General features: G+C 35.6%; 1 protein-coding gene across 1 annotated transcript in view; it reads left to right on the top strand.

Moving 5' to 3' along the window:
• rars1 (arginyl-tRNA synthetase 1) overlaps window positions 1-21,590 on the top strand; it is a 118,711-nt gene that overhangs the window by 69,835 nt on the left and 27,286 nt on the right. The window contains 4 exon segments of the mRNA XM_042756205.1: window positions 5,719-5,823; window positions 16,551-16,729; window positions 17,147-17,256; window positions 17,952-18,057. Coding sequence (XP_042612139.1) covers window positions 5,719-5,823; window positions 16,551-16,729; window positions 17,147-17,256; window positions 17,952-18,057 — 500 coding nt within the window.

Below are 21,590 nucleotides of genomic sequence, written 5' to 3'. Positions count from 1 at the left end.
TCAGGTTTTTCATTATGCCAAAACAGAAAATTTCTGGCTCCGGGGAGGAGACTAAGTGCTGTAGGCAGTGTGGAAGTGAAGATGCCAGCCATTGGCATATATTCTGGGATTGTCCAGTAATAAAACAATATTGGATAGAGATACACAAAGATATCGAAAATATTCTCAACATGAAAATACCCTTTAACTTTACCAACTTTATTTTGGGTAACACAGACTTCTTACCTGATTATGCAAAGTATCTATTCAGAATTTTAATTATTGCCTGTAAGAAAACAACTATCACCAGGACACTGGCTCCTCCCTGATCCCCCACTCTGGAAAAAAAATGGATAGAATGTGTTAATGAAATCTACCAGATGGAAAGACTAACATTTTCACTCCGCTTGCAGATGAATAGATTTGTAGTCTTATGGTCAAAATGGGTATCCTATGTTAATCAAACACAACATGCAGAAACGTTGTCCTGAAAGTTGCAAAGACAATGGTAATCAAGGGTTGATTTTATTGTACTGTATTTTATGTATCGTTTATTAACAAAATAATTGTGTTATCTTTTGTTTTATATGTATTAGAGATTTGTATTATAGTAATGCACCCTTTGTTTGTGTTCTAATATGTTCTCATTATATTTACAAAAATGAGAATGTTGGGAATGGAGAACCTTGATCTAGATCACAGACTGGAACTGTGACCATGAGGTTATGTAAATCTGGCTATTGTATTGTTCCCAGTGTTTCAAAAATAAAGAATAAAAATAAAAAAAAAGCTGGTTATGTTCATATTATGTATAGGCATATTACATTATGTATTTTAACAGTGTTGTTAAAATACAGTGGGTACGGAAAGTATTCAGACCCCCTTAAATTTTTCACTCTGTTATATTGCAGCCATTTGCTAAAATCATTTAAGTTCATTTTTTTCCTCATTAATGTACACACAGTACCCCATATTGACAGAAAAACACAGAATTGTTGACATTTTTGCACATTTATTAAAAAAGAAAAACTGAAATATCACATGGTCCTAAGTATTCAGACCCTTTGCTCAGTATTTATGAGGAGCACAGTCTTTTTGGGAAAGATGCAACAAGTTTTTCACACCTGGATTTGGGGATCCTCTGCCATTCCTCCTTGCAGATCCTCTCCAGTTCTGTCAGGTTGGATGGTAAACATTGGTGGACAACCATTTTCAGGTCTCCAGAGATGCTCAATTGGGTTTAAGTCAGGGCTCTGGCTGGGCTATTCAAGAACAGTCACGGAGTTGTTGTGAAGCCACTCCTTCATTATTTTAGCTGTGTGCTTAAGGTCATGGTCTTGTTGGAAGGTGAACCTTCGGCCCAGTCTGAGGTCCTGAGCACTCTGGAGAAGGTTTTCGTCCAGGATATCCCTGTACTTGGCCACATTCATCTTTCCCTCGAATGCAACCAGTCGTCCTGTCCCCGCAGCTGAAAAACACCCCCACAGCATGATGCTGCCACCACCATGCTTCACTGTTGGGACTGTATTGGACAGGTGATGAGCAGTGCCCTGGTTTTCTCCACACATACCGCTTAGAATTAAGGCCAAAAAGTACTACCTTGGTCTCATCAGACCAGAGAATCTTATTTCTCTGTTTTTTAGCAAACTCCATGCGGGCTTTCATGTGTCTTGCACTGAGGAGAGGCTTCCGTCGGGCCACTCTGCCATAAAGCCCAGACTTTTGGAGGGCTGCAGTGATGGTTGACTTTCTACAACTTTCTCCCATCTCCCGACTGCATCTCTGGAGCTCAGCCACAGTGATCTTTGGGTTCTTCTTTACCTCTCTCACCAAGGCTCTTCTCCCCCTATAGCTCAGTTTGGCCGGACAGCCAGCTCTAGGAAGGGTTCTGGTCATCCCAAAGGTCTTCCATTTAAGGATTATGGAGGCCACTGTGCTCCTAGGAACCTTAAGTGCAGCAGAAATTTTTTCGTAACCATGGCCAGATCTGTGCCTTTCCACAATTCTGTCTCTGAGCTCTTCAGGCAGTTCCTTTGACCTCATGATTCTCAATTGCTCTGACATGCACTATGAGCTGTAAGGTCTTATGTAGACAGGTGTGTGGCTTTCCTAATCAAGTCCAATCAGTATAATCAAAAACACCTGGAAATGAAGGTGTTAGAACCATCTCAAGGATGATCAGAAGAAAATGGACAGCACCTGAGTTAAATGAGTATCACAGAAAAGGGTCTGAATACTTAGGACCATGTGACATTTCAGTTTTTCTTTTTTAATAAATCTGCAAAAATGTCAACAATTGTGTTTTTCTGTCAATATGGGGTGCTGTGTGTACATTGAGGAAAAAAAAATAACTTAAATGATTTTAGCAAATGGCTGCAGTATATAACAGTGAAAAATTTAAGGGGATATTAATACAACAAACACCCACCATATATATAAAGCTTTAAATTGCTTAAATTTCTATGAATTAAAATAGCCTAACTTAAAAATGTTATCATGACTTTTCATCATATAATTTTTTAGAGAGTGATAACGAGCTGTCTTCATTTTCCATTTCGGAAACCAAGCACCCACTCGCATATCTCTTACAACTGATGTTTTTTTGTTTTTGGTTTCTTTGTTTGAGGAAGGTGCCACTGTCAGGGGAATCAAAAAATAATTACATTATCATTAGGGTTGCCAATTAACTTAAGAAATGGAAAATAAGGGCTAATTGTGATTCTTTCTCTTTTATTATTTAAGAAAATAAGGGACAGAATAAGGTACGATCCAAATATTTGTAATGTACAATAATGTAGGCCTATATCTGACTGCAGTTTAAAAGTTTTCAGAAATAATCATATTTGTTTTGCTTCAGTTTTATGTGCAATATTAAATAAATAAATAAATAAATAAATAATTAACATCATACAAAAAATGCCATCGGCCTGAGTAAATTTTACCATTATAGGATTGTGACTTTACAAGGGTAGTAATTTAGGAGGTGAAAATACTGTGAAATTACAAATGGCATGTAATTTTAAAGCATAACTAAAGGTCAATGAAATGTTAATCAATAAAGCATTTTTTTTAAACAATGGCACTTAAAATTTTGAACTAAAATATTATTTCAACCATATAGCCTGTGAATAAATAAAATGCATACTTTTTAATGAAAGAACACCTAGAGAGTGTACGTTGCTTCTGGTGTTTGTATTTGTACTTCAACATAACAAGGTCCAAGTTTAAGAAAAGCCTACATTGTTTTTTTTTTTTTTTTTTTTTTTTTTCTATTTAACAGCATTATCTTACAATGAAATACGTCTTCCTTCAGGTAGACTGAATGTTTTCCTGACTTGCTAAATGTTGGGCTCATGATCAATAACACTGCGTGAAAAGAGGAATTTCCGGGATAAATCTGACATGGGAAATTTCAGTGAAACTTAAGGTGTACGACCCGTGTATGAAAATTTCCCAGGCAAGTGTGCTGAGTCGCGTACACGACCATACACTTGAGATGCACAGAGATTTCCGGATTCAGGATATTTCTGATTGCACACACTAGATGTGTTCAGAGATTTGCAGTACACCAGCCCTCATAAAAATTAACCATGCTTTTATTATAGTAAAAGTGTATACTATTGCCATTTGTATAACTGCAGTTTTACTACAAATAGGCTAAAAATTAATATTTCTGCTTTTAACTTCTGAATGGTTTGACCAAAAATCACAAATCTGGTCTCTTTAGATTGGGTGGAGCATGCCAAGTCGAACCATATCCATTTTTCCCATGTCGGCCATTTTGAATTTTGTCATAAAATTTTATAATTGACGAAACATTGGCATCTTTGACACTATGCCCTGACGGTACTCAAAAAGTTTGGGTTCAGCGCTACCTTGTGGTCAAAGTTATAATGAAATTTCTAAAAATGCTAATAACTTTTTCAGTCTCATATCTATCATATCGGTTCCTTGGATCATGCTGAGAACATTGATACCAATTTGCCATAATTGACTGAACTTCCTGTCTGCCATTTTGATTTGTTAAAACCTACTTTTTCAAACTCCTCTTAGACCGTCTGTCCGATTTTCACCCAAATTTGATTTCGGATCATCTTCAGACCATGTTGCCAAAAAATTATGGATTTTGTGTCGTTATATGAAATGGTTCTCGTTTAGTGCCTCACTGATTTTGCTTGAAAGATGCCAAACTGCATCTGAGGGCTGTATCTCTGCAAAGCTTTGACATATTTACATCAAACTTTATATATGCCATTGTCACCTCAAATTGACCACGGCACAGCAATTTGGTAAAAGCACCACCTATTGGTCAGGAGTAATAAACCATTCATTAACCATTAATAATTCAATTTCCAAAATGCTAATAACTTTTGATTGCCATTAGCGTATTGTAATGGAAACTGGTCTCAAAATATTCATTGACTCATGCCGACAACATAGATACCAACTATGCCATAGTAAGCCGATCTTCCTGTCCGCCATTTTGATTTGTTAAAATATTACTGTTTTAACTCCTCCTTGACCTTTGGTCCGATTTTCACCAAAATAGAGTCAGATCATCTTCAGACTGTACTGAGAAAATGTTATGTATTTCATGTCGATAGACAAAGCCATTTTTGTACAGTGCTGCTTCAAATTTTAGGCATGGTGCCAAAAGGACATTAAGGCTATATCTTTGCAAAGCTTTGACATAATGACAACAAACTTTGTGTGTACCATTGTCACCTCACACAGAACACACCAAAATGATTTAATTACAGCGCCCCCCTGCATTACACAAAGCAGTGCAGCGCCTGACTTTGAAACTTGCACCGCTCGTGTTAATTTAACAAATTCATAGCCTTTTGAATTTCGTCACATTAAGCTGAACCGCAATTCTGGTCCGTACCCAAATTTAAAACCTCTTGAAATCATAAATAAGACTTTCTTGTACAATTTAAGACTTATGACTTTTTAAGGACCCGCTGGAACTCTGAAGAAGAAACATAGTTATTTCAACAAAAAAACAAAAACAGAAAAAACACCAAATTTGAAAGGAAACCCTCGGAATTCTCCGAATGTCAATTTACGGTTATTCACTGTAAATTATATGTTCTTTTTCCCCACTTCAAAAAACTGTATACTACCGTCAAATTAAATGTCCAATACAGTTTTTAACCGTATATAGTGGGGGAACTTACCGTTAACCATTTAACAGGTTTTTTCTGTAGCATTTTTACAGTCTTGTACCCTTAAATTCAGTTATTTTTTACAGTGTACTGATACTTCTTTGCAGGTGCGATTATTGAAGGAGTGCTTAACTCAAAAGTTATAATTGTTTCCTTTTCATTACAAACAAATAAAGGTGAAATACAGGGATCATGCGTGGGGGGGGGGGGGGGGGGGGGGGGGGGGGGGGGGGGGGGGGGGGGGGGGGGGGGGGGGGGGGTTTTTTTCCAAGTTCTGAAGCTTCTGTTAAAGCAGTGAAGTGATGCCATGCACCACTGTTTGGCGTGTCTGTTCCTTGTGACACCAGCTCTAGACAGCATCTACTTTTATCCCTTAATCAGGCCCTTCAGTCTCCCCCAAAATCAGTCCCCACTAAGGCTTGTCTAATGAATGGTCAATTAGTGTTTATTTTTTTTCTGATGATGCCATCCAATCAGGCATTGTTAATTCAGGAGAGTGCCACATTTGATTTTCCTGTGGTGTGACTGTTGTAATTAAACCGTCTTTGTCCCTTCCACTTTGCTGATGTAGAGTTTCAAAAGGTCTACAACTGCCTGGATATCCGCATAGAAGAGAGGGGAGAGTCCTACTACCAGGACATGATGACAGCTGTGATAAAAGAGTTTGAGGAAAAAGGTACAGCTTGAGGGCTCTTTGACTTCTAATGTTTGTTGTTTTACTGTCTAATAGTAAAAGTCTATGTATATTGATGTATAATGTTTAAAAATATACATTTTAAAGTAGATTTTTTTTTTTTTTTTTTTTTTTTTTTTCAACAGCGTTTCAAATATTAATGAGTTGCTTTATTTCCTGTCTTTTTGTATGTTTAATTGAAACAGGTTTGGGTGGGACGTATAGAAAAGTTAACAGTTTATTTAGGGAACTTTTAAGGGATGACTCTGTCATATAGATGGCCTCTAACCTAACACACATGCATCTGATTTTTTTTTATTTATTTATTTATTTATTTATTTTACTTTTGGGGTGGTCCCACCCCAAACTCACACTATTGGTCAAGTTACTGGGCCACACTTTCGTATTGTAATTCTGTTATGTGGCTGCTGTAGGTGCAGAAATGACATGCTTCACTTTTAATATTTATTTATTGTATATTATTAATTGATTTATTTTTTCATTTTTATTTTATTGCATTGCATGTTTATTTTGATTTATTTTTAATCACTAAATATTTATATATTTTAATTAATTCTGAAGAAATAATTGACAGTTTACGTGGTTGGATTTATTTCTCTAAACAGCTTGTGGAAGGTGTCAGTTATTCTTGCAAACAAGATTTACATGGGCATCACATGAGTTAAAGATCGACTATAAAGTTGTACAGGCAAGGTTGATGGGTGATTTTATTGCTCTAGTGTCACATACTACTGGCTTTACTTCCAAAACAGTTTTTAATTTTTTACACCAGTTAATATACTTGTGTGCTAAATAAAAGTTTTAATTTCTATATATACTCACTCCCAGCTTTTGAATGGTATAGTGTATTTTGTTACACTTGGAGTAAGACTGGAGGAATGATGCTGATAATTTAGCTTTGATCACAGGAATAAATTAAATTTTAAAATACATTCAAATTGAAAGCAGTTATTTAAAATAGTAAAAACATTTCACAATTTTAGCAAATGCAACTTTCTGTATTTTGGATCAAATAAATGCAGGCTTAGTCAGCAGAAGAGAATTCTTTACAAAATCATTAAAAATCTTACTGTTCAAATGTTTTGACTGCTATTGTGTCATGTTGCAATAAATAAATGAACATCACATACCTGGCACATACCTCATATTACTTTTATATCTTATTGCACACAGTCACATCACTGGAGAAAACAATAAAACTATATAGGCTACATAAAAAGGAATATATAGGCCTATATACAAATATTTCACTTAAATCATTAACAAATTAACAAAACGAAATAAAAAAATTGTGCTGAGTTTCGGATAATTGTAATGATGAGTTGCAATGTGAACGATAAGTTCACAGAAAAAAAACGAGATGGCAGAAAGCAGTTTTTTTATTTTACAAAAGATTTACAGTTTTGAATGATGCTTTGCTTCTATCTGTATGATAAACCAGCACTGGTATGACCATAAATTACGGAGTAAGTACAGTTGGAAAAACAAGGCAGTGATCGCGTCAGTGCCTCACACAAATTTATGCTAATTTGACATCGCAGCCTATCCATTATCAAAATAAAAATACAGTTAAAGAAACAGAAAAAGTTACACTGCTGAATTTAAATAGTCCATAGTACAGTATGTGCCATTTAGTGTGACCAGCGCCTCTCTGCTGATATAGCCTATATGTAAAGTATGATGTTTTACATCGATAATGCGAGTGAAGAACAAGGCCTATAGTTTACATAATAAATAGTAGGTTAACATCCAGATACTTTGCGAATATGGAAACATTTGGATTTGTCCAGAATGAGAGAAGTAGGATTCAGTTTAGTTTTTAAATTAATTTGTTTTGGCTTGACGCTTATATTAAGCCTAAATACAACTTTATTGTTGTATTTGTTGTGGAAAGAAGGGAACTAAAATAGCCTAATTGTTTGTAATTTAGGTTTTTTTTTTACCATTATTTTAGCCTACATTATTTCTGAATGTAATAAAATGCAATGTACAGCCTACAAATTTAGTCTGTTCTTTTTCCTTTCAATTTTTAAATCTTTGCTGAAACATTTTTAAATATCTTGAAAACAATTATTCAATGTTTTTATTGCATTGACAGTTTTTTCTTTTGTTTAATACATTAGAACTTTGGTAAATCTATAAAAGATGATGCTTTATTGGCTATGACTAAGAGAGATCATTCAAGACTCTCCTTGCACAAGTTAAAGAAATTAAAAAAAAAAAAAAAATAATAATAATAAAATAAAACTGTATAGCCACTAGATGTCTGCATAGCCTTTTATATAAATATTTATAAGGGCTGTAATATCTAGATGCTGAAACAAGACACAATTTTAATAGTTTCAAATAGTTTTTACTATAGTTTTTATTTGTTTTAATTTTAAAGTTATAATTAAATAAAAGTACTTTATTGCTTTTGACTATATTTACAGTAGGTGGCCAACCAGAACGTGCTTTCTACCGCCATGGGCGGCACGCCACTGCGTCTGCAAAACGCATTTGCAGCGCTTGACCGCTGAGTGACGATTTAACCACAAGTTATCAAGCTATCGCTTCAAAGTGCATTTTCACAAATAGCTGTCAGCTTTGCCTTGCCGATGTTACATTTGATGGCTGCAGTTGGCGAAAAATGAAAAAAAAACACTGTAGGTCTAGATAAAATTTCATATTCACCGATGCAAATTTAGTACTTAAGTTATGTGCATTTCTCATTTAGAACAGATTTAAGCAGGATAAATGGCAAGTGTATGAGCCTGTGCTTATATTTATGCTAAGTATTACACCATATTTCAGATTTGAAACATTTAACAGGTATGCAACATTATTTATATAATATAAATAATGTGTTATATTACCTTAAAGAAATGGTGGTTTACTTTGGAGCATTCTGGATGATCGGAGCATTAAAAACGGTAGCCTTTCAGGCTAGGCTACATACATGGATTCTAAATGTCAATATTCTTCCATTACTTAATATTTGTCACAAATACAATTTTAATTTATATATTAAAATTCCTTAATTTAAACAGCATGCATTTTTTGTCGCACATACTTTGATTCGTTACCTGTCCTTTATTTTGACAAAGAACTACGTGGGGAAAAGATATATGTTCACTAATTAAGAAATTGTTGCATATTTTATGAATTATTTCCTTTATTTTAGTACAACGTTAGGGACTTTATAATTTCGCTCCCATTATTTAGGCCTAACTAAAACAAGAAACGGATAAATTAAACTTGGCACGATTTAGCTAAATCACTGAAACTGAAAAGAAGGGACGGATTAATTAAACGTCCTCTGTTTAAGCTCAAGTTCTCTCATTATAAGTATGCTGATGACTGGTAGCCTACTGTGTAGGTCTATATACTTCTGTGATCTGTTTCAGGCTTTCCGTATCATAACATTTTAGAAATGAATTTATTCTAATAACATTTTAGAAATTGCATTCTCAACGAGAACATCGCGGACATCCAGCCCAGTCAGAAATGCACAGGCAGACTGAAGGACAAATTGTCAAAACTAATTTAAATGTCATATAATGTTCATTGTCACTATTATCTTATTTAAAAATGTCATGTCACTATCTGCTCTGAGAGTGCAAGATTTGGTTGTTTGGTGTGCATGCTGCAGAGTGAGACCCTCAAGAGATGTGTTGAGTGGTTACATCATTTATTCTTATTTGTCTTTTTTTTCTTCATTACAAATCTTGTTTTTATTTTGTCTCATTGCATGTACAAATAATTCACTTTATGCATATGCAAAATGTGAAACTGCAATCTTCTTCACAGTCTATAGCATTTATATTTGTACAATTTGACCTAACCTTGTTCGTATCTTTATTATTATGCGTAAGCGATTTAATTAAAAAAAGAATATGAGAGTAATTAAAACAATGTTTTATGACTGCGACAAGAACACTAATGATCAACAAATAGGAGTGGCAGATCATTTTAAAATGTCTAATAGCCTTCAATTTACAGGTTATAACTGCACCTGTCTCGGATGTAGACTTGTGAAGATTTATTTTAATGCATATCCCATACTGTAGCGTTAACCTAAAATAAATGTGCTCAATTACTATTCATATTTAAGTGTTTCTGCGGAAAGTATTAATGCGCATGCATGACAGGGAGGCGCCCACTTGATCACTTTTTTTTTTTTTTTCTGATAATGAAATAATGGAAAACTGGGGTGCCGTCACATACATAAGAAAAATGTTTACTTTTAAAGGAACCAATTTCAAAACGAAAGGAAATACTCTGATTATATAATGTGAATGAAGGTTGATTTTCTCTCTGAAGGCGCGTCCAGTAGGCTACTAGAAATCTGTAAAAGTTTAAGCATTTATACGCATTTGCATAAATTCTGCTTTCAGAACGGTTCGTAACGGAGAGATGTCACATCCTTAACATTCCTTTTTCCTCTGAAACACAAAAATTAAAATTGAAATAAAATGTATATTTTATGTTTTGTTAATGGTCAACCCTTCTCCATTCTGCAGATAAAGTTGCTTCTGGTTTGTCCATTTTAAATCACAGAAAGTCTACAAAATATATTGTCTCCCAAAAACTTTTTTTTTTCCACCATAACACGTGTATTTCCCAAATCCAAAATAGCCTATAAAACATGTTTTTCATAGACTAATACTTTTCTGATGTCTGGACTCTACTTGGGACTTAGAAAAACATAAAGAAATGGTTCAGAATATTGGTAATGAATACATTCTTTGAGAATTTATATTTCAGGTTTTGACTGCAAATGTCATGTCCTTATTGCTGGAATTGCCCAGTAATGAAACTAAAAATCATTAGGCCTACATGATGTCGCGGGACAGTTTCTTATTACTGCACTATATTTTTACTTTTGTATTGCCAAAACGACTGCAGCGTTGCTGTGTACAATTAAAACAGTGCAAAACTGAAAATAGTACAAAGCAGCAAATAAATTAAGAACAAAAGTTTTTGTCTCTCTGCCAGAAGCGCATCTTTTTCGGTCAGTTTATTTCTCTCTCTCTCAGAGGCACCTCATCTTTCCTGAGAAAAAACAAAACAAAACCGTATTATATTGTACAGTTTGTAATGCCATTGCAAAAATTGCAAAAGCCAAACCGAGGCATTTGTCCTAAAGCAGACACTTTGCTTAAACCTGCTCAGCAAGTTTGAATGCTCATCAGACACTTACTATATGAAAGGGCAAGATAACTACACCCAAACTCCAACCTCCTCCAGCAGGACAGAATTCATTCACACTACTGGTTGCACAGTGTAAAATGGACATGCTCTATCTAAAAGAAAAAAAATGGTCTAACATAAAACGGCGAACTGCAGAATACACACATCTGTATTAATCATTTTATATATTATTTTATTAAAAAAAAATAATAATAAATAAAAAATGCAATTCTGAACCCATGTATTTGAAATCACTGAATAGCTTCTACCACTGGACAGATTAACTTAAGTAACATTGTTTGTGCATGCAAGACAAACGCACTCTTCATTCATCTCACTTAGCAATAGGGTTGGGAATCGTTAGAGATTTTCCAGTTCCGCCTAACGGTTCTGGTTCCAATAAAGAAAAATGCACAATACTCAACTACTTAATGCTCAATACTGTTTATTACTTACTGTCAACTTAATTTAAAGTTTGGCAATGTCAAAATTCAACACATATTACAGTATACAAATTCTCAGGTTCTAATTCCGGTTCCATTTAAATTAACTATTATATGTTTTTACTATTTTACCTTCATTGAATGTAGTGTTGCTTTAAGGTGGTAATTAATGTTGAGTAATGCTAGTCCATCAGTCCGCATGGGCTTGAAAGTTGATGTTTTTTACACCATCAATAACATTTTGCTTTTCAAGCAGGAATAAGCTGGTTGGCCAAATAGTCCCTTGAGGGCTAAGACACTTGTTCATTTCCTTAAATTAATGAAATATAAACTGTTATACTTATAACCATGTATACACACACTCCATAAAGCCCATATTTTACAAATAATAATGCAGTCAGGAGATGGTGTGATGCTATGAGTGGTTTCCACATTTTTAAACATTTAAAATGCATGAAAATAAATATTTTCTATCACTTTGTTTATCACTCTTGACATTACCTGTACACTAAATAATCTAACCCTCATACATACATAACAATAGCAGTCTATTTATTTAGTGGTCCAAGTTGAAGTCAGTATGTATATTAATGACAATATGGGACAAATATAATGTAATTTAGTGGCGGCAGGTGCTGCGCGCTGCTGGTAAATGTACAGTCAGACAAAACGACGTGCACAGTTATCAAAGGCGCGAGCCTGTGCGCGCGTAAAGTCGTGGGAAACGTGTTCGGCAGTTAAAGACACGATGTGGCACATCTGTGGAGTCAAGTCACCTTTATTTATATAATGCTTTATACAAAACAGATTGTGTCAAAGCAACTGAACAACATTAATTAGGAAAACAGTTTCAATAATGCAAAATTACAGTAAAAACAGTTCATCATTGAATTCAGTGACGTCATCATTCAGCTCAGTTCAGTTTAAATAGTATCTGTTCAATCATTTGCAATCAAGTCAACAATATTGCTGTAAATGAAGTGTCCCCAACTGTGCAAGCCATGGGCGACAGTTGCAAGGAACCAAAACTCCATCGGTAACAGAATGGAGAAAAAACCTTGGGAGAAACCAGGCTCAGTCGGGGGGCCAGTTCTCCTCTGGCCAGACGAAACCGGCAGTTCAATCCCAGGCTGCAGCAAAGTCAGATTGTGCAGAAGAATCATCTGTTTCCTGTGGTCTTGTCCCGGTGGTCGGTGGGGCTCATCTAGTTGTCCTGCTCTCCGCTGTCTTTCAGGATACATACTGGATTCGGGTGACTGCAATGACCATCTGATCTGGATACAGACCGGATCTGGTGGCTACGGTGACCTCGGAATAAGAGAGAAACAGATTAATATTAGTGTAGATGCCATTCTTCTAATGATGTAGCAAGTACATCGGGTGTTATGGGAAGTGTTCTCGGTTCCGGTTTACCTAATTAATGCAGCCTAAAATCCTTTAATGGATTTGGATATTAGAAGCATATTAGTGTGTTGTGTAAACCAGGTTAAAGAGATGGGTCTTTAATCTAGATTTAAACTGCAAGAGTGTCTGCCTCCCGAACAATGTTAGGTAGGTTATTCCAGAGTTTAGGCCCTAAATAGGAAAAGGATCTGCCACCCGCAGTTGATCTTGATATTCTAGGTATTATCAAATTGCCAGAGTTTTGCGGACGTGGAGGACTATAATGTAACAAGAGCTCGTTCAAATACTGAGGTGCTAAACCATTCAGGGCTTTATAAGTAATAAGCAAGATTTTAAAATCTAATACAATGTTTGATAGGGAGCCAGTGCAGTGTTGACAGAAAACGGGCTAATATGATCATACTTCGTGGTTCTAGTAAAAACTCTAGCTGCTGCATTTTGGACTAGCTGGAGTTTGTTTATTAAGCGTGCAGAACAACCACCCAATAAAGCATTACAATAATCTAACCTTGAGGTCATAAACGCATGGATTAACATTTCTGCATTTGACATTGAGAGCATAGGCTGTAATTTAGATGTATTTTTGAGATGGAAAATGCAGTTTTACAAATGCTAGAAACGTGACTTTCTAAGGAAAGATTGCTATCAAATAGCACACCTAGGTTCCTAACTGATGACGAAGAATTGACAGATTCTGAGTTTGACAGATTGGAGTGCGCGTCATTGGAAATAATGTGCTCAGTAATTAGAGAGGCAGGGTGGCGTTTCTGTTATTTGGTTTGTGACATCCTTTAGGGCAGGGATAGGCAGCTCCGGTCCTGGAGGGCCACTATCCTGCAGAGTTTAGCTTCAGCCCTCATAAAAACTCTCCTTGCCTGTATCTATCTAGTAATCCCGAAAACACTAATTGCCTTGTTCAGGTGTGTTTAATTAGGGTTGGAGCTAAACTCTGCAGGACAGTGGCCCTCCAGGACCGAAGTTGGCTATCCCTGCTTTAGTGGAAACGCTGAATTGCCAGAACACTGGTGAAAGGCTGCTTACAGCGCTTGGTCACGTGTCGCACAAGAACCGGTTATGGAACCAAAACTTAGAAATTGCTCATGGTTCTGGTTCTTTTCCAGTTTTCGGGTCCCAACCCTACTTAGCAGCAATAAAAAATGTTTCACCATGCAGATAATTTTTGTTTATTATAGTGTTCAAATGCTGATCTTATAAAGGCTTAATATTTTTTTTTATAATGAACTGGACTGCCAGTGAGCACACTGCTTTTTGCTGCTGCTTTTGAGGAATAGCACAGATGATAATAGCACCATTTATTTTTCAACCTCACATTAAAATTATTAATTGAACAAAAACACATTTTTTCTGTAATAATATACAACTTTTTAAAAGTTGTTTCTAATGTGACCCTTCGACTGCGGTGCACTGTCAAATATTGTACAATCCTGATAGTAAATTTCGAACCACTCTCTATCTATTCCATCATGAGTACTTCAACAGTCAAGTACAATCGGAAAAGAGTGATTGAGCAATCGCCAATAAAGAAAAAATTAAAAGATTCCACCATCACCAAAGTATACTGTACATACATTTTCAATGGAGGGTCAGAAAGCTCTCAGACTAAATCTAAAATATCTTAAACTGTGTTCCGAAGATGAACGGAGGACTTACAGGTTTGGAACGACATGAGGGTGAGTCATTAATGACGACATTTTCTTTTTTCGGTGAACTAACCCTTTAACTGCCAAGGAAAGGAGAATAATGGTGGAAATGGACACTTAAAGGGGTCATATGATGCTTTTTTTAAAGATCATTATCTTGTGTATTTGGTGTAACTGAATATGTTGACATGCTTTAATGTTCAAAAAACACATTACTTTTCAAATAATGTACATTATTGTAGGTCCTCTATGCCCCACCTTGTTCAAACGCCTTGTTTTCTACAAAGTCCCTTCTTCTGACAAGCGCAATCTGCTCTGATTCGCCAACTGACCCAGTGCATTGTGATTGGCCGAACACCGCAAGCACTCGTCGGAAATGTAACGCCCCTTTCCATAATGACGAGCTTCATCTTTCAAAATAAATGTAAAGACAGTTAATAATGTCCTTAGTTTACCATCAATTCAAGCCCAAAAGGGGAACAGAGTTGTGTGACATGTGTTTGCAGTATACAAGCCATGGACAGTTAAGACTCTGTGATGTGACCCAGTCTCTCTCTCTCTCTCTCTCTCTCTCTCTCTCTCTCTCTCTCTCTCTCTCTCTCTCACAAACACACACACACACACACACAACACGCAAAACTCCGCATTTGAACAGTCAATAGCAAATACTTAAACTAATAACAAAACATACTTACAGTAGCTGATTCAGAAGTGCCAGATTGTCATAGCAAAGTCAGAATTACCTCCTCTCCTAAGTTCACGAAATGATCGTCCATAAAATTAGTTGCTGTTCTGTTGCAAGTAATCTTAAAGCTTCCTAAATGCATCGACTTTCAGAAGGTCAAATAAAGTGCTTTTGCTTTCACCTAGAAACACACAGCATCTCCCTGACATGGCTGCATCAAAACTAACTGCGGTTACTGAAACCACACCGCCTTTCTTTGTGTGAACATTTTGGCGGCATTTCTACGTCACTGGCAGAGTCTTAACTTTTATAAAGAATGTTTCTTTGGTTTTGAGACTTTCAAAGGCCGGGACACACCAAGCCGACTGCAAAGAACTAGCAGTGACGAAAGCCAATCGGACCAAAAAGCTGCGCTGAAACACACCGCACAGACTACAGCCCGATGGCAAACTAACACGTGCTTAGTTTGTGTTTTTCATGCCACAGTTTTAGCCTATTAATCTTGATTTCTCACAACTTATTTATTTTTATTTTTATGGTGTGAGTCACAGTAAATTGTGACGCGAATAGAGTGTCATGAACATGCAGCCTTGTACAGATTGGACCAATGACCAAGGTCAGGATTTTTCATTCAGAAACTTAGAAAGAAATAAAACAAACTAAAAAAAACAATGAACAATTTTTTCTTTTATTAATTTCAAAATTACTATTCAATAAACATAACATGCATTAAGAACCTTTATGTAAATTTATATATATATATTTTTTTTTTTTTACATTTTTGATGCAATTAGGCTGCAGCCTACGACTATCACACATTAGATAATTTTTAAAAAGATTTTCTGATTAAGGATGTTTTAATGTTATATTATAATGTTATTGTTTTATTTCCTTATCTGATCTTAGTTTACAAAACAAAATATAAATTTTAGTCAGTTTGCAAACTGTCTCTTTGCGCCACCTGGTGGTAGTTTTGTGAACAACTTCAACGCTACTGACTTGCAGTTAACACTGTTGCCCTGTGGTGGCAGTACACATGGCGGTAATAGGCATTTTGGTTGGCCACCTACTGTACATGTAACTTGAAGTAATCCAAAAGTAATCAGATTACATTACTTTTATATTATTACTTGGATTAAGTTACTGAATTTTTTTTTTTTTTTTTTTTTTTTTTTGTAACTGTAATTGAATACATTTTAAAAGTAACCCTCTCATTGCTGTTAAAAGCATTGCACATATCTAAATGCTCATATCCATTGGGGGGCAGTGTTGGTTTAAGTTTTTTAATCCCTTGCTCAACCATCCTCTTTCATATTCCTTGCCAATCCCATTCTCTCTCAACAGGGCTGGTGCAGTTGGACGAGGGCAGGAAGATAGTGTTTGCTCCAGGCCAGTCTATTCCCCTGACAATTGTCAAATCGGATGGAGGCTACACTTACGATACCTCCGATCTAGCTGCCATCAAAAACAGGATTTTTGATGAGAAAGCTGACATCATCATCTATGTGACTGACAGTGGCCAGGTGTGTTGGTGAAATCTTGAACACACCCCAGAACACAAACTTTCCCACAGTTACCTGATATGTATGAGGACACATACAGCAGGGGTCAAGGGCACTGAGCAAGATAGAAACACCCCCCAGATGTTTATAAATATTTTAAATAGATTCCTCACCTCAAATATTAATGTGGTCTAGGTCTGGAACGCGGTCTGTTAACGACTCTGTCAACACAGTTTACAATTCTGATCAGTTTACACAAGAAGAAAGACATATTCAATTTTCCATGGCTAAAATTTAATTAAGGATTTATGATAAAGATCTTGATTCAAACTGCAGCAATTTTTTGTTTATTCTGAGAATTGTGTGTTGATGATCAGATAACTAAATGGTTTCTGTCTGTGTGTGTTTTTTTTTATTATTGTTTGTGATGTATGACAGGCAGTGCACTTCCAAGTGGTCTTTGCTGCTGCTCAGCTAATAGGCTGGTATGACCCTAAGGTCATACGGGTAGAACATGCAGGTTTTGGTGTGGTGCTCGGGGAGGACAAGTAAGTGTATTGATCAATATGGAAATCACCTTTGTCTTATTTCCACCAGGGTGACCCATAGGGATGGAACAGCTAGTAATAAAATAAAATGATCAACATGTTTTGATTGATTGAGGCGAGATGCACAGTGTGTAACATAAACAGAAGCAAATTCATTTTGAATAAATAATTATTTTCTGTTGATCAGATTAGATATTTAAAATCCTCTGTGCAACGCAAATAATGTTTTTTTTTTTTTTTTTTTTTACACAAACAATAACTGGAAAACTTCAGGGTTACTGAAAAATAATTACATTCATATGTTCAGAGAGTTATTTTAAATCATAACACAATACTGTTCAAAGTTTTAGGGTTAAGAATTATATTTGATTAAATATACTGTAAAAAAAAAAAAAACAGTAATATTGTGGAACATTATTGTAATTTAACATGTTAATATATTTTAAAATATAATTTATTCCTCTGTTGGCAAAGCTGAATTTTCAGCCACTATCACTTCAGTCTTTAGTGTCACATTATCCTTCAGAAATCATTGTAATATAATTGGTGCTTAGAAACCTTTCTTATCAATGTTGAAAATAGTTGTGCTGTGCTGATTTTTGTGGAAAAAAATACAAAAATACTAGTTTTTGCTGTGATGAAAATACTGTAATAAATAATAATTTATATGTATTTATATTAAATCTCCTTTCCAGGAAAAAGTTTAAGACTCGTTCAGGGGACACGGTTCGTCTAATGGACCTTCTTGAGGAGGGTCTGAAAAGATCCATGGACAAACTGAAGGAGAAGGGGAGAGATAAGGTGAGCCCCTCAAACTTTGACAAAATTAACGCCTTTTTATGGCACCATGAAAGCCTCCGTCCAACTCCCTTGGTGTGCCTGAGTACTCAGTAGATCTCAAATGCAACCAGGGGCCAGCTGTACAAATTACTGAATATATTAATCACAACTCCTTTGCTCTCAGAAATGAAGAACCTCCTAATGCCTAATGCACTTGATTAATAGCTAACAAATAGCGCTGAGAGCTTCTGACAGTAAAGGAGTTTGAAAAATACAATTGTTGTTTCAGACACAAGTATGCAAAGCAAAAGTATTTAGAGATTTAGATGCCCTCAAATAGCCTTTTCTTTGGCACACATATTTTATTATTTATAGATTTTATTATTTGATTATTAAGCGTCAAATAATAGATTTTATGAGTTTATTCTTGACCAAGTATAGAAATATTTAATTTCCCTAAAGTGAATCAGACTTTTGCCAAGTGCCTTATTTGTAAAAATTATGGAAAATAACATATGCTGCATTAAAGTAGGCAGTAAAGATAAAAGGCATGTAATCTCTCCTCCCATGTGCAAATGCAATTTAACGGCCAGCCAAACTCCATCCATAAAGTACAGATGAGTCAGGATTCATCTTAAAGGGATACTCCACCCTAAAATGAAAATTTTGTCATTAATCACTTACACCTATGTCGTTCCAAGCCCGTAAAAGCTTCGTTCGTCTTCAGAACACAATTTAAGATATTTTGGATGAAAACCTGGAGGCTAGTGACTGTCCGATAAGACTGCAAAGTAAAATACACAGTCAAGGTCCAGAAAAGTATGAAAAGCATCATCAGAATAGTCCATCTGCCATCAGTGGTTCAAACGTAACGTTATGAAATGACAACAATACTTTTTGTACATGAATAAAACAAAAATAACTTTATTCAACAATTTGTCTCCTCTGTGTCACTCCGCATAAGCGTAGTGCCATTTTGGCAAATCTGAGCTGTACGCTGGCAGCGTACGCTCTTCTGTGTCAGCCGTGCCACAAGGATACTCAGAATTTAAGTTATTTTAACTTAAAGGGTAACGTCATCGGATACCACATGCACATTTACAAGCAGTTGTAACTGAAATGTGTTGGCAGTGTGTGTACACAACAACCCATCATAAAGATCCACCCAGTCTTTTTTATTTATTTATTTATTTATTTATTTATTTATTTTATTTCATTAAATTATTTCCCCTTTCTCAAATCGAGCCGACCTCAGATTCCTGTCTGTGTGACATCAAACAGAAAGGCCCACTCCACGATTGTTTGATCGACAGATTATCAGTCCACCATTGTTTCAACGCCGGAGCAAATGCAGACAAGAATGTCTCCTAAGCATTTGAGGTGTTGAATGTAATAATGAACATATCAGTCATCATTTACTCCCGACATCTGAGCCGCTGAAGACGCAGTGCATTACATTTGCTTTTGAAAGGAATGCACCCCCGATCTACCTAAATGCGCCTATCTTTGCACGAACCATTCGTGATCCAGCTTCACGTCCAGAAGAAGTGAGTGTTAGGTTTTTTAATGAATCTTTACAAATCGCCTTTCCTAATAACATGCTACTTAGCAAGTTTCACGATAAATGCGACTAAAGTTTACCATCTCTCAGAGAGAGGCACGGAAGAGAGGGGTGGGGCTAGCAGAGCTCATTTGCATTTAAAGCAGCATGCAAGAAAACAGCTTGCTCTGAAAATAGCTGTTTTTGACAGGGTAAAAACACTTGTTTTACACTACCATTGAGAAATTTTAACCAAACTGAATGTTCATTAAGACCCTAAAGAATCATATCAACTTGTGGAAAATGGGCATCCGATTACCCCTTTAAAAATGAGTGATGTCAATTGATTAAAAAAATTAACTAATCATATTTTTTTCCCCCTGAAATCGTGATTAATCACAATTAATCCCACCTAACTTTAAAGTTTTTAAATATACTTTTACATTGCAATACTTTCACATTAAATTGTCAAATTAATGTACAAACAACATAAAGACAGTATATTTTTAATATTTGTTTAATGGCATCTTTTTTATGACTGAAGGTCAGTATCACTGATACAATACTATAAAATAGTATTGTACAATATAAAATATAAATTTTATTTATAAAATTTAACCATATTTAACCATTCAACATTCAAGTATAATTGAGATCTATCAATTTTAACATTTTATTAGACTTTAAAGAGCAGGTCATATGGTATTTTAAAGTGTCCCAATATTGTATTGGAGTCCCCTACATCAGGTTTAAATTAAATGCATCTAAGGTCAGAGAACATTGTAATTTTCTCAGAATATACATTTAATATTAGAGTCATTTGCCAATGATTAGGAAATGATTTGTTTCAAGCAAGTTCGGAGCAAGCCCCTCCCTTCCTCAAGCCTACTCTGCTCTGATTGGTCAGCTGGCCAAACCTGTTGTGATTGGCACAGAGATGAGTCCTTGAGCCAGTTAGCCAGCGCTACCATTGGCAAAGCACCTTTACATAAAACAATAATATAGTCAATCCGTTCTTATAATGACATAAAATACAAAAAAAAAAAATATGCAAGCGATTCGTGCCCACAGCTAAAGTTTAGCTGCTAAACTGTGAACACTAGGTGGATACGTTAGCCGAGTGCTAACGTGACTAACTGATAAAACAATACAGTTTGTAAACCAAAATATGTCTACTGTAATTTTTGAAGAACGACAGACAAAAGACGCTTGGTCTTAACTTTTAATCAGAACGCAGAACAGTTGTATTACAGGAGCACCAGCCGAAATCACTCATCTCTCCTGCATTAACCCTGTAACTGCCAGTGTAGCACAATAAACAGCAATTTCACAATTTTTATAAAGTCTGTGTGCTACACTACATTCTTTATTATTAAACAAAGTAATTAGAACAACGTCAGTCTACAATACATCGACATATTCTTAGGTTCCACTGCGAATTTTTAGAACTACTTCAGTACGACAGTAATATCGTGCTTTACCTGGAAACCTAAAAAGCTGCACTAGGTATACATCACATATTGGCACAAAAAAAAATTATATTTTGAGCACTCAATTGAAAATGTACACCTAACGTATCAATCGTACTACTTACAGGTCGTGGTTCAGAGAGCTTGTTAGTCCAAATTAAGAAGATTAGAAGCCAACGAAGATAAAAGCCCAGATTACATTTACATTTACATTTACATTTAATCATTTAGCAGACGCTTTTATCCAAAGCGACTTACAAATGAGAACAGTAGAAACAATCAGATCAACAAGAAAACAACAACGGTATACAAGTGCTATGACAAGCCTCAGTTAGTCTAGTACAGAACACGTAGCCAGGGTTTTTTTTTTTTTTTTTTTTTTTGGAATATGATAGAAAAGAAAAAGGAAAAAAGTAAGTACTAGTATTAGTTGGTTAAGTGCAGGCGAAAAAGATGAGTCTTTAGATGTTTTTTGTGAAAATGAGTAAAGACTCAGCTGTTCGAATTGAGATCGGGAGGTCATTCCACCAGCTGGGAGCAGTCCA

The sequence above is a fragment of the Cyprinus carpio genome, unplaced genomic scaffold (genome assembly GCF_018340385.1).
Source record: "Cyprinus carpio isolate SPL01 unplaced genomic scaffold, ASM1834038v1 S000006811, whole genome shotgun sequence".
NCBI lineage: Eukaryota > Metazoa > Chordata > Actinopteri > Cypriniformes > Cyprinidae > Cyprinus > Cyprinus carpio.
The sequence above is the reverse complement of the archived record's forward strand: the minus strand, read 5'-3'. Positions and strand labels throughout refer to the sequence as shown.